At 39.6% G+C, this 12,762-nt stretch overlaps 1 protein-coding gene across 1 annotated transcript in view; it reads left to right on the top strand.

Moving 5' to 3' along the window:
• Positions 1 to 8,869, top strand: part of ILRUN (inflammation and lipid regulator with UBA-like and NBR1-like domains) — a 139,060-nt gene extending 130,191 nt beyond the window's left edge. Inside the window, exon 4 of the mRNA XM_007939357.2 lies at positions 8,508 to 8,869. Within this exon, the coding sequence (XP_007937548.2) occupies positions 8,508 to 8,869 (362 nt within the window). The remainder of the gene's footprint in view (positions 1 to 8,507) is intronic.
• Positions 8,870 to 12,762: the final 3,893 nt, after the last annotated feature.

The raw sequence follows: 12,762 nt of genomic DNA, 5'->3' as shown, positions 1-12,762 counted from the left end.
CAATACTAATTTCTGATCAAATTGACTTTAAGACAAAAACCACCATACGAGACAAAGAAGGACATTATATAATGATGAAAGGATCAATTGAACATGAAGATATAACCATACTAAATATTTATGGATCCAATGAAAGAGCCCCAAAATACATAAATCAAACATTAAAAGAGTTGAAAAGCCAAATAGATGACTCCACACTCATAGTGGGAGACTTTAAAGCGGTCCATGGTACTTTCAGCATTCTTCACCAGCACCACAACTCAAAAGCATTAACTTTTCGTCAGTTTTCCTTATTCATTTTCCCGCTCTCACATGCATATGAGGCTATCGACAGTATTGTGGCTTGTATCAGGTACACCTTAGTCCCTAAGGAGATATCTTTGCTCTTCAGCTTTGCAGCCGGTTTCCCCAGTGTTATACGTCATCTGATGTCTTGACTGCTATTTCCATTGGCATTGATTTAGAACCAAGCAATGTGAAGTCTTGGACAACTTCACTCTTTTCTCCATTTGTCGTGATGCTGCTTATAGGTCCAGTTGTGAGGATTTTTGTTTTCTTTATATTGAGATATAATCCAAACTGCAGACTGTATTCTTCAGTCTTCATCAGTAAGTGCTTCGAGTCATCCTCACTTTCAGCAAGCAAAGTTGTGTTGTCAGCATATCGCAGGTTGTTAATGGTTCTTCCTCCAATTCTGATGCCACGTTGTTCTTCATATAGTCCAGCTTCTTGGATTATTTCCTCAGTATGTACATTGAAAAAGTATGGTGAAAGAATCCAACCCTGATGCACTCCTTTCTTGATTTTAAACCATGCAGTGTCCCCTTGTTCTGTTTGAATGACAACCTCCTGGTCTATGTACAGGTTCCCCATGAGTACAATTAAGTGTTCTGGAATTCCCATTCTTCTCAGTGTTACCATAATTAGTTATGATCCACACAGTCAAAGGACTTTGCGTAGTCAATAAAACACAAGTAAACATCTTTCTGGTATTCTTTGCTTTGAGCCAGGATCCATATGACATCAGCATTGATATCCCTCCTTCCATGTCTTCTTCTGAATCCAGCTTGTATTTCTGGAAGTTCTCTGTCAATATACTGCTGCAACCATTTTTGTATTATCTTTAGTAAGATTTTACTTGGATGTGATGTTAATGATACTGTCCAATAATTTCCACATTCTCTGGGATCGCCTTTCTTTGGAATGGGTACAAATTCGGATCTCTTCCAGTCAGTTGACCAGGTAGTTGTCTTCCAAATCTCCTGGCATAGCCGAGTGAGTACCTCTACTGCGGCATCCGTTTGTTGAAACATCTCAATGGGTATCCCATCGATTCCTGGAGCCTTGTTTCTCACCACTTCCCTCAGTGCAGCTTCGACTTTTTCCTTCAGTACCATTGGTTCTTGATCATATGCCACCTCCTGAAATGGATGAACATTAGTCTTTTTTGTTTTTGGTACAGTTACTCTGTGCATTCCTTCTGTCTTCTTTTGATGTTTCCTGCATCATTCAATATATTACCCATAGAATCTTTCAGTATTGCAACTCAGGGCTTAAATTTCCTCTTCACTTCTTTCAACTTGAGAAATGCCAAGTGTGTTCTTCCCTTTTGGCTTTCCAGCTCCATGTCTTTGCACATTTCATTATAATAATTGACGTTTGCACCGCATAATATGGATGAACTTGGAGGACATTATGCTGAGTGAAATAAGTCAATCGCAGAAGGAAAAATACAGTATTAGTTCATTGTTGTGGAGGGTCAAGGAAAGGTTTTTATGTGGAGGGAAGCTTTCTTTGTTGGTTGCCAGGGGTGGGAGGGGAGGGGAGGAAACACTGCAAAAAAAAATGAAACTGACCCATGTCATTTTAGTTTGGTGTATTTCACTCTACATAAATTATATTTCAATAAAATGCATTTAAAAAAAGGCACTCGAAGCACATGTCATGAGGGAAATAAATAAAATGCATTTTAAAAAAGGCGCTCAAAGGCACATGTCATGAGGGAAATAAATAAATAAATAAGCATAAAAAATAATTTAAAATAATTGACTTTTGTCTTCTCCAGCTGCTTTTTGAAATCTTCTGTTTAGCTTTTTTGTGTTGTCATTTCTTCCCTTTGCTTTAGCTACTCTCCATTCAAGGGCAAGTTTCAGAGTCTCTTCAGACATTCATTTTGGTCTTTTCTTCCTTTTCCTTTCTTTTTAATGACCTTTTGATTTCTTCATGGATGATGTTCTTGATGTCATCCCACAATTCCTCTGGTTTTCTGTCACTGGTGTTCAAAGCATCAAATCTGTTCTTTAAATGGTCTCTACATTCAGGAGGTATATAATCCAGGTCATATTTTGGCTCTCATGGACTTGTTTTAATTGTCTTCCGGTTGAACTTGAACTTGCAAATGGGTAGTTGATGGTCTGTTCCACCATTAGCACTTGGCCTTGTTTTGGCTAAAGATACTGAGCTGCTCCATTGCCTCTTGCCACAGATGTAGTCAGTCTGATTCCTGCGTGCTCCATCTTGTGAAGTCCACATGTATAGCTGCCATTTGTGTTGTTGAAAAAAGGTATTTGCAATGAATAAGTTATTGGTCTTGCAAAATTCTTGTCATGCGATCTCCAGCATTATTTCTGTCACCAAGATCAAATTTTCCAACTACAGGTGATTCTTCTTTGTTTCCAACTTTTGTATTCCAGTCACCAGTGATAATTACCTCATTCTAATTGCATGTTCAGTCAATTTCAGACTGCAGAAGTTGATAAAAATCTCCAATTTCCTCATCTTTGGCTTTGGTGGTTGGTGCATAAATTTGAATAATTGTAGTATTAACTGGTCTTGCATGTAGGCGTATGGATAGTATCCTATCACTGACAGCATCGTACTTCAGGACAGATCTTGAAACATCTTTTGTGATGATGAATGCCACGTCATTCCTCTTCAGACTGTCATTTCCAGCGTAGTAGATCATATGGTTGTCTGATTCAAAATGACCAAAACTGGTCCATTTCAGTTCACTAATGCCTAGGATATCAATCTTTATGTGTTCCATTTAATTTTTTGACAACTTCCAATTTTCCTAGATTCATACTTCGTACATTCCATGTTCCTGTTATTAATGAATGCTTGCAGCTGTTTCTCCTCAAATTGAGTCATGCCACATCAGCAGATGGAGGTCCTGAGAGCTTTATTTTATCCATATCATTTAAGGTTGTTTCTACTCTGATGATGCAGCTCTTTCCCACTCATATTTTGAGTGCCTTCTGACCTACGGGGCTCATCCTCCTGCACTGTATTGGACAGTATTTCCGGGCTATTCATAAAGTTGCCCAGTAATGTATCAGACGTGTTTCTCAGCTATTCATAACGTTTTCCCTGGCCAATTCTTTGAGAAGTGGATGGCCCCTTCTTCCTAGTCTGTCTCAGTCTGTAAGCTGCATTGAAACTTATGCACCATGTGCAAACCTGCTGTCATTAGAGACACCAGTGGAACAGCCTCAAGCCTCACAGCAACACACAAGCAACCATAGTACAACAAACTGACAGAAAAGTTTGTCCCCCTTAGCTGTTCGAAACTTCTCCGCCCTCCCCTTACCTGGATCCCACGGTTCTGTCGTCCCTGGCTCTTTTGCCCCTTCCTGCCTCTTGGGGGGGGCCTCTCTCTCTCTTAACTGGATCCCACGGCTCTGTCTCATCCCAGCTCTTGCCCTGCTTCCCACACCTGGGTGGGGGGCCTGTCTGCCTCCCCTTGCCTGGGTTTCTGTGGCTCCTGAAAAGGAGAGTACCTATATATATTACTTGGGATTTTTCTGTAAGAAAGTGGTCTCTTCTTTACTGTTTATTTGCTCATTTCTGTTTATCACTGTGGACTCTGTATATTTGGATTATAGTTTTGGGTTATAATCCCAATATTGCATTGTTATTATTATTATTTTAATTCATATTGTTCCAGCTTTGACTATATGGAGCTCTTTCGTGTTGACTCTTGTGTTCCTTTGACATGCCCCTATCCTTTTGTTTTTGATAACTTCCTTACTTTGACAGTACAGAATACTCCAGGCTCAAATTACATTTTCCCTGCCCCAGCCCTAGAATCAGGCATTTCTTCTTTTTTTTGGAAATGATGGTGTTTAGAAAGCATGATCAAGCTACTGAGTATGCTTATTACTACTGGGATGTCATTACTTCTTGCCCTTAAACAAACAGAGCTCAGTAATATATGTATGTATACTAACCCTTAGGTACGTACATCTGTAATTATTTCCGTATTTCTTCATCTGAATATAAAGGTAAATACGAGTTCATATTGATGTCTGAATGACTTTAATCCAATTGCACAGGTTCCTTTCTTCTAGCCTTCCTTTATTGCTTAGCTATAATTTTCTTTTCTGACAAAGAAACCTTGCTCCCATCATCCATTCACTTATTTATCCAACCGAAGTAGTCATGTACAGCAGTTTCAGGATTGTTAATCCATAATCCTGTGAGAAGCAAATTTAACAGCAGGAATATTGTACTAATTTTTAGCAATTCTGCATTAGTAGACAAATTGTGAATGCTTGTTTATGCTTATTATGATGTGATTTGACCTGTGATACATGTAGTGTTTTGTTTTTTTTTCTAACATTCTTACCATAATCTGAGATGTCTTTGTATGCCTATATGGTTTGCTAAGATTGTGTACTTGAATCCCAAGTGAAATATTTTCTCTTTGCACTCCCCTGTGATAGTCTAAACTTAAGGAATGAAAAGGTTACATTCTCTTTTTAGTAATTTATTATATATTTCTAAAAAAGGAAGTTTATAATTTAATAGCAAGTTTTTTTTTTTTTTTTGTCATTTATAAAAGGTACAAGTTGAATGAAATATTTATAGTACCTTCTAATACCAAAGTCTGCCTCAGTGCTTTTAAGAAATCACCTTAAAGCCAGGCATTCTAATGTCAGGTTCTCCATTTATTTACTAAATCCTGACTGTGAGCTTGGCACTTGATTCTGTTTTCTTGGCTAATTTTCTGAAACATCTTTATTAGTGCCAAAGAGCATATGTCTGTGTGTAAACATACTACAGTCTGGGAAATGGAACTAACAACGATAGTTTTAATTCCCTGAGTACTTAATCTCAAGTTCCTTTTGGGGAACAGGTATGAATTTAAAAGGCTGAATTTAAGAGCTGGGAGTTCTTTATCATCATCTAGGTCTGCTTCTAAAGAGCTCTGGTGGTGTAGTGCATAGGCATTTGGCTACTGACCAGAAGGTCAGCGGTTCAAACCTGCCAGCTGCTCCACAGAAGGAAGATGGGGTAATTACATCTGTAAAGCTGTATAGCCTCAGAAACCCAATGGGGGTTGCTATCAGTCAGATTTGACTCAATGGCAGTGAGTTTGGTTTTTGGTTTTGAGGTCTGCTTCTAACTTGAAATCTGACCTTGAGTCCCTCACTTATACCCCTAGGGCTCAGATCCTTTATCCAGAAGGTGAAGCAGTTCATGAGATGCTGCCTAAGATTCCATCCAGCTGTGTTTTTATCACGGATAGTAAAATACCTGGCATGCAGTTTGTTCTTAGTTCAATAGCCAAGGTACTCTGGCAAGAAGTAGGAATGAAATGAGTTTACTAGACTCATCTTCATCATTCTTTTTATTTGTATAATTAAAAAAATAAATACACATTATGCGGATGGTGAACACATTGAGAAATGTAAAGTCTAGAGGTGGTACCGAGATACCTGAGATTATAGCCTGTAGAAAGCATATTTCGCTGTTCATAATGATTCATCCTGGTAATAACTTTGGAGGATCAGAATGGGAGTGTTTCTTGTTGGTGTTTATAAATCCGTGGTTTCTTAAATGATCTTCCTTTTATAGCTATTGGTTAGAATCTGTGAACAGTTCAGAGGAATAGGCAAGGTGAAGAATGGAGTAAAGTAGCTTAAAAATAAAGTATGATAAGACCCAGTGAGTTATGTTAAAGAAGATTTAATTTTGAAAGGAGTAGGGAGGATGCCATTAGTCTCATTTACTGATGACAGCATTCAGAAAACTGTTCTTTTTATAAGCATTTAGTTTCCTGAGCTAAGAGAATGAAGCATATGACCTGTAGCTGAGTATGAGTGGAAGATAGAAGTAATAGTAAATATACTTTAAAGCAAGGTCTATCCATTTGAAAAAATGAAACAGTGAAAAAATACTGCCTTTGGTTAGAAAGCTAGGCTAGGAGAGTACGGGATGATCTACCTCAAGCTCCCTGCCATCAGATTGTTCTTTAAGGCCCACAGCATATAGGTGTTGGTTTACATGACTGGCTTAGAGCCTTGAAGTCAAGTCCCTAGATCACCACTCCTGGCACTGCCCCAGATTTCTAAATTAAGTGGTATGCTGCATATCCTGGCTGACAGTTTTCTTATCAACAAGTTGAACTTTGTTGTTGTTAATGTGCTGTGGAGTCGGACTCATAGCAGCCAGAGCTCCTTGTAAATAGTACCATTATGTGTAAGTACCATTAAAGTTCAACTAGGAGCTCTAGTAGGAGCTTTGGTAGTGTAGTGCCTGAGGCACTTGACTGCTAACCAGAAGGCTGGCAGTTCAAACCCACCAGCCACTCCTCGGAAGGAAGATTGGGCAATATACTTCCGTAGTGATAATGCCTCGGAAGCCCAAGGAGGGATTGCTAGGAAACCCAACCAGGAGGGGTTGCTATGAGTCCGGTCCACGGCACATAACAACAACAACACTTATTTACATGAGGATCTACATTTTCTTTAAGGATAAGTGTGTCTGGAGTTGGTACCCATTCCAGGGAATCATGCTAGTGGCTTTAGTAGAGGCTGCTTAGAGGTGAGGAGCTCTGGTGGCTTAGTGCTAACCAGAAAGCTGGCGGTTCAAACCATTGGGCAATCTACCTCTGTAGTGAGTGATACCACCTTGGAAACCCAAGGAGAGGTCACTGTGAGTCAGATCCGACTTGATGGCAGTGAGTTTGGTCTTTTGGTTTTGGTCTTAGAGGTGAAAGGAGTTGCTGACTCCATAAGTGAACAGCAGATGTCACTGCATCTCCACTTACTGCTTTCTGGCTCTTAGCTGTTTGGGTACAACCACTTAACACAGAGGCGCTCTGGTGGAGTAGTGCCTAAGGCACTTGACTGCTAACCAGAAGACTGGCAGTTCAAACCCACCAGCCACTCCTTGGAAGGAAGGTTTGGGCAATCTACTTCCATAGTAATACTGCCTAAGAAACCCAAGGAGGGGTCGCTGTGAGTTGGGTCTGACTAGATGGCACATAACAATAACAACAACAACAACTTAACACAGCTCAAGAAAACCTAAACTTAAACTGAGTGTTTATGGAAAACCTAAACTTAAACTGAGTGTTTATGGCTGTATGACAGTCTCAGATCCCCTTCTTCAAGTACAGAAACCAAATTAAAAATTTAGAATAAATACAGCTCAGGTGTGCTTTTCTGTATTTCCAGGTAGCTAACTGATGAAATTTATTTGCCTTTAAGAGCCTGGGCAAATTTTCATGTTTGTTATCAGCAGAGTTCATACACTTAAAAGCTTTTTGGCCTTTCTGAACCTTGTTTTTTGAAAAGCTTCTAAGCAGGAAAGATGCCACTGTTCTCTGAAGTGAGTTGCTGAACATCAAAAGAAACTGTGTCTTCTTCTATTTGAACTGTGCTAACTTTGGCAGTTCAGGAACTGAATTATGAACAGAAATCTTGGGGTGCATCTTTTCATTTAAAAAAAAAAAAAAAAACCTCTTTGGTTTCAATGTAGACAGGTAGTAGGGTTCCGTATATATGTATGTATGTATATAAATGTTAATGTTAAATTGGATGACTTTAGAAAGTGTGAGACATACTAAATTCTTGGTATATTTTGATCCCATAGAAGATGACAATAGCCAGAATGATGTATGTCCCAGTTTGTCTGAGTAGTCCTGGTTTACACCTATTGTGTTGGTATAACTATTAATAGCTTCCTCTTTCGTTCTCACTTGTCCTAGTTTGGACAGTATATGGTCACTCTAAATTGCCAGAAGGGAGTGGAGGGAAGGCTGATAAATTGTAATTCTAGTAATTCTAAGCACTTTTTTTTCACTCAAAGATTATGCCTGCCCTAAGTTTCTGAGTTAAACACGTGCAAAATAATGCAGAAGTCAAAAATGTTGTTAATTCTGAAACTAATAGCTTTTAAGTTTCTATGTATTTATCAGTTACTTTGGAGTAATTGTTCTCTGGCTGTTACAATCAGATTCTGGTAAGCTTTTTACAAGTAGACTTTCATGACCTCACAGCGGACCTGCACTAATTTGTATCAGAGTTTAAACTTGATATTAACAAGAAATGTAGAAATGTGTGCATTGCAAATATACTGGGTTGCTTCATCAGCAAGCATTTAAAACTAGCATCTAAGAGACCATTTTTTTAATGGATGATGTTTGGGATTCTCACTGGTAGCTGCTTTAGGCCTTGAAGGCGTTTCTGGCATTGACATAAGTTGCCTTTTTGTTTCAGATGTCATCTGGGTGATTCTCAGTGTGGAGGTGGGTGGACTTTTAGGAGTAACGCAGCAGCTGTCATCTTTTGAAACGGAGTTCAACACGCAGCCACATCGCAAGGTAGAAGGAAACTTCAACCCGTTTGCCTCTCCCCAAAAGAACCGACAATCAGATGAAAACAACCTAAAAGACCCTGGGGGTTCCGGGTTCGACTCGATCAGCAAAAACACATGGGCTCCTGCTCCTGACCAAACTGAGCAAGATCAGAATAGACTCTCACAGAACTCTGTAAATCTATCCCCCAGCAGTCACTCAAACAACTTATCAGTAGTGACTTACAGTAAGGTAGGTGCCCTCGGAGAAGAGGAGAAGGGGTAGGTGGTGGGCCTTGGGATTTGTACTACCCCTTCATGGCAAATCTAAAAGCCTAGAATGCCACACCTCGGAGGAGGTTCTTTAATACTGCTTAGCTCTCCTGCCAACAGCAACAACACAAAAACCTACCCCTTCTCCCCTCCCCCTCCCCCAAATCTTCATGTCCTGTAGCTGTTGCTTCATTCACATTTATAATTTACTCTACTCCTCTCTCTGCTCTGTTTGAGTTTGAAAGACCAAAGTTCTTCCTTATCTTTAGCATTAAAAACAGAGAAAGTCAAAATATCACCAGCCATGCTTACAGTGTAAATGTATACTAAGCTTAGGGCAACAACAACACACCCTTAGAATTTGTTCCTACTTTGTTTTTTGTTTGTTTGTTTGTTTTGGGTGGCTTTTTTGCTGTTGTTGTTGTTTGTTTTTGAGGGGGGAAAAAAAAAGCTCAATTATTTATCCTAAATACTGTTACTGGGCTTTTTTTGGGGAGGGGGTTACCCTGTTTGCATGTCGTCTTGGTGATGTCTTTTCAATTTTATATGGCCCATCGGCCTCCTCACTCAACCCAGAGTGGCCCGAATGATATTTTTTGACTTTCCAAATATGAGGAATAAATGAGAGAATTGGTTGTGTAGTTAACCATGATTTTATATTCTGATTGGTGTGAGACACTGTTCTTAGGTGTTTGCCTTCTTGATCTGTTTCTCTTTATGCTAACTTGATTAAACAGTGTCTTCCACACTCTCAGGTAATGAGGATTCCTGGTTGTTGCTTTTGTTGGCTGAATAAAGTCCTGATGCTGAGAGCCCCTGTTGTAGATGGTTCATGTGGCAGGGTTCTGTGAGCATATCTGTGCCTTTTTCTCTGACTAATCATGCTGTGATGTTAGGTCTATAATCACACAAACTGTTCAGTCTGCCTATGCCTTATGTTGGCATTCACTACCCAAATGTTAAAAATAAAATTAATGTTTATTTCAGGGGCAAGTTGCTCTGTTTTAAGAATGGTATTTTTCTTACCAATGGTTTATATGTGGTCTTGATTAATAGACAAATTAAGAAACCTGGTGATGGGAATCCTCTTTGTCCACACAGTCTAGTAAGAAAGTATAGTAGTATAATAAAGAATTGATTTATTGGTTGATTGGATGGGCATTATAAAAAGTTTTGTGGAGTCATATTAGTTTTATAGGATACAAGAGAAGTTAATTGGCAAAGCAGTAAATTGTCTGCTTTTGAGGAAAGACTTTCAACATCTTAACACTCTTAATAAAATATTTTTCTTTAAGCTCTTCTTTTCCCAGTTTTTTCTCTCTTAAATTTAACTCTCCAGACCATAACTCTTCCAGGTGGTAAGGGAGCCAGGCTTAGGCTAAGCATTCTGCCTGTTAAAACACAAACCTGAGGCAAATGAGTTTAATGGGAAGGTAAGAGTTGTTCAGTGCGAAACCAGTTCCCAGTGCTTTTCTATAATGGAAGTCCCTTTACCCAATTGTAAGGTACCTGACTCGGCCATCACTGTTGTCTTAGGAGAAGAGTGGGGTTCCTAGGTAGGACACTGTAGTCATTTCCCTTACCTGTTTTACTCTTCTTCAGGAACTAATACCTTTTAATCAACTCTGGTGATGTGTGGTGGCGGCAGTATTCTCTGCCAGCTAAATCGCGTTTCTATCAGGTGCTGCTTCTTTTGGAAGGGTTGGGTTATAGTGAGGCGGCTGTTACACTTCTTGAGTGTAATGGTGAGTTTATGGTATGTTAACAGAGTTTTTCATGAAGTCTATTCAGAAGTAGCATTTACAAGTCTATGGCTTCAGTGCATTTAGAATATAAAACTTAGATCTCAAAGAGAAACTAGGGCTTCCTTTTTTCTTCATCTAACCACAGTCTGATTCAGGAAACACTCATGTAAGCATCCAACAAATTGTCTGGATGCAGTTCTGGCTAAAGTTGAGTGAGCCCCACCTCTTAAGCCTTTTTAGAAATGGAATAGGGTATAGAGGCATCAGCATTCAACTGTCTGTGCCCTATTATAAGCAATGTTCATTGTTTAGTAGGAGATTCAGGAGGAATAAAAGATGTGATCCCCAGCTGCTAAGAGATTATATATAGTCCAGTAGGGAAGATGAAACATGCATAAAGCAATTAGAGATAAATTTAGTCAAAATGAACTATGAAGTTAATCATTAGAGAACAACATAGTGAAGTATATAATTTGTGGTTGGGAGTGTAGTGAGCGTAGAGGAAGCAGAGATGGACTTGTTGGAAAGGCCTTTTCAAAGGATGGATGAGATTTGGAAAAATAGAAAGCACAGTGATTGGACAACAGTAAATATTGAGGGCAGAATGACTACAGAACGTGTATTTGAGATGTGGGCAAAGGACATGGGAGATTGGTTCACTTGGTTGCAGTGTATTCCTATGTGGAATAGGGGGTGAAAATGTTACAAATGTCTTTGGGAAAAAAATTGGAGCTACACTTCAGTGAATACAAGTAGACATCTATCTTAAATCTTTGTTCAAAAGTAAGACTTAAAAGCAGAAAGAATCCTAAACATTTATCTTTGGCTTGAGATACATCATTTATTTTTAAAGACAGGTGTGCTTGACATTCTGAACCATACTAGACAACATGATATGATGAAGTGTATACCAGAGTTGGTTTTTTTTTTAAACTCTTACTGTGTGTCAGGCATGCTGTCAGGTACTTTACATGTATCATGTAAAACAAAAGTTCTGAGGGGCTAGAAAGTTCAGCCATATCATCACCCAGCTGGTGAGAGGCAGAGTGGGAATTCAAATCCAGGTGCCACATCACTAAAGATATTTCTTGGGAGATGAACCTGTAGAAGACCAGGTTCATAGGTCTTAGGTCCTCCACTTGGGCTGGAGGCTGAGTTGAGCACTGAGGAAAACCATGAACTGGATTGATGACCAATGTCATCAAAGTGCAAAAGAGGTAGAGTGGAAATAAAATAAGTGTCTGTAATGTAGACTGAGGATTGCCTGTGGCATCTTCTTTTTGAAGAGCTCCTCTATTTGCTGAGTCTTTGAAGTGATGACTACTTTACTTGGGTGATAAAAATAAAACTTCTTTTGTAGCCCTTGTTAGTACATAAACCCCAGTGATGTTTGTAGTAAGTAGCACTCTTTTAGTTATGAATGAGTGGAGAAGAAGGAGACCCCTGCAGATCTGAAGTGGGGTGCATCTTTATTGAATGGGAAGGAGGTTCTTCATGCACTGAGGTCAGAGATCACTGAGTTGGCGATAGACTTGATTTACACTAAGATATTCCCTGCCTGCCATCAGGGCTGGGAAAGAACAAGATGCTCTTGGAAGCCCATGACCAAAATTTTAGTTGGGCAGGTAGAGTTTCCTGTTGCCTCCACAGTTACAGTTTAACTTACTGAGGTTGGTAGGATGAAATGAAAAGATTGCTTCATGCACCTGCTGTATGAGGGGTGGGTGGATGTGTCAACAAAATGGCACATCTGTTAGTGCCAGGAACTGGACACCCTTGGAGCACCTTCCCAGCTGCTCTTGAATAATCATAAGCTCTCTGGGCTCAGTGCTGTAGGCCTGGGGGGAACCTCTGGGTGGGAAAGCCTACCCTGGCTTCATCCCACAACCCAGAGCAGTTGGCTTCCCCTCTGTGTAAGAGCTGTCAGAGGGGGTCAGAAAAGTAAGTATATGCTGACCTGCTACAGACATTCATAAATCTGGCTTCTTGCTTTTGTTTAGAAGTCCACTGGCCTCATTGTCAGCTCAATTGTGGCTGACCTGTCCCAGCTGAACAGTCAGATCAAGTATTGGTGAAGTTTAGGAGCTTTTTAAATTTAACCCTTTTTATTTGATTAGCTCAAGAGTCTTTGAAGACCAGCACAGTCACAGTAGGATAGGTG

Source organism: Orycteropus afer, unplaced genomic scaffold, assembly GCF_000298275.1.
Source record: "Orycteropus afer afer isolate SDZICR_OR568_19922 unplaced genomic scaffold, OryAfe1.0 scaffold00059, whole genome shotgun sequence".
Lineage (NCBI taxonomy): Eukaryota > Metazoa > Chordata > Mammalia > Tubulidentata > Orycteropodidae > Orycteropus > Orycteropus afer.
This window is presented reverse-complemented; position numbering and strand designations above follow the sequence as displayed.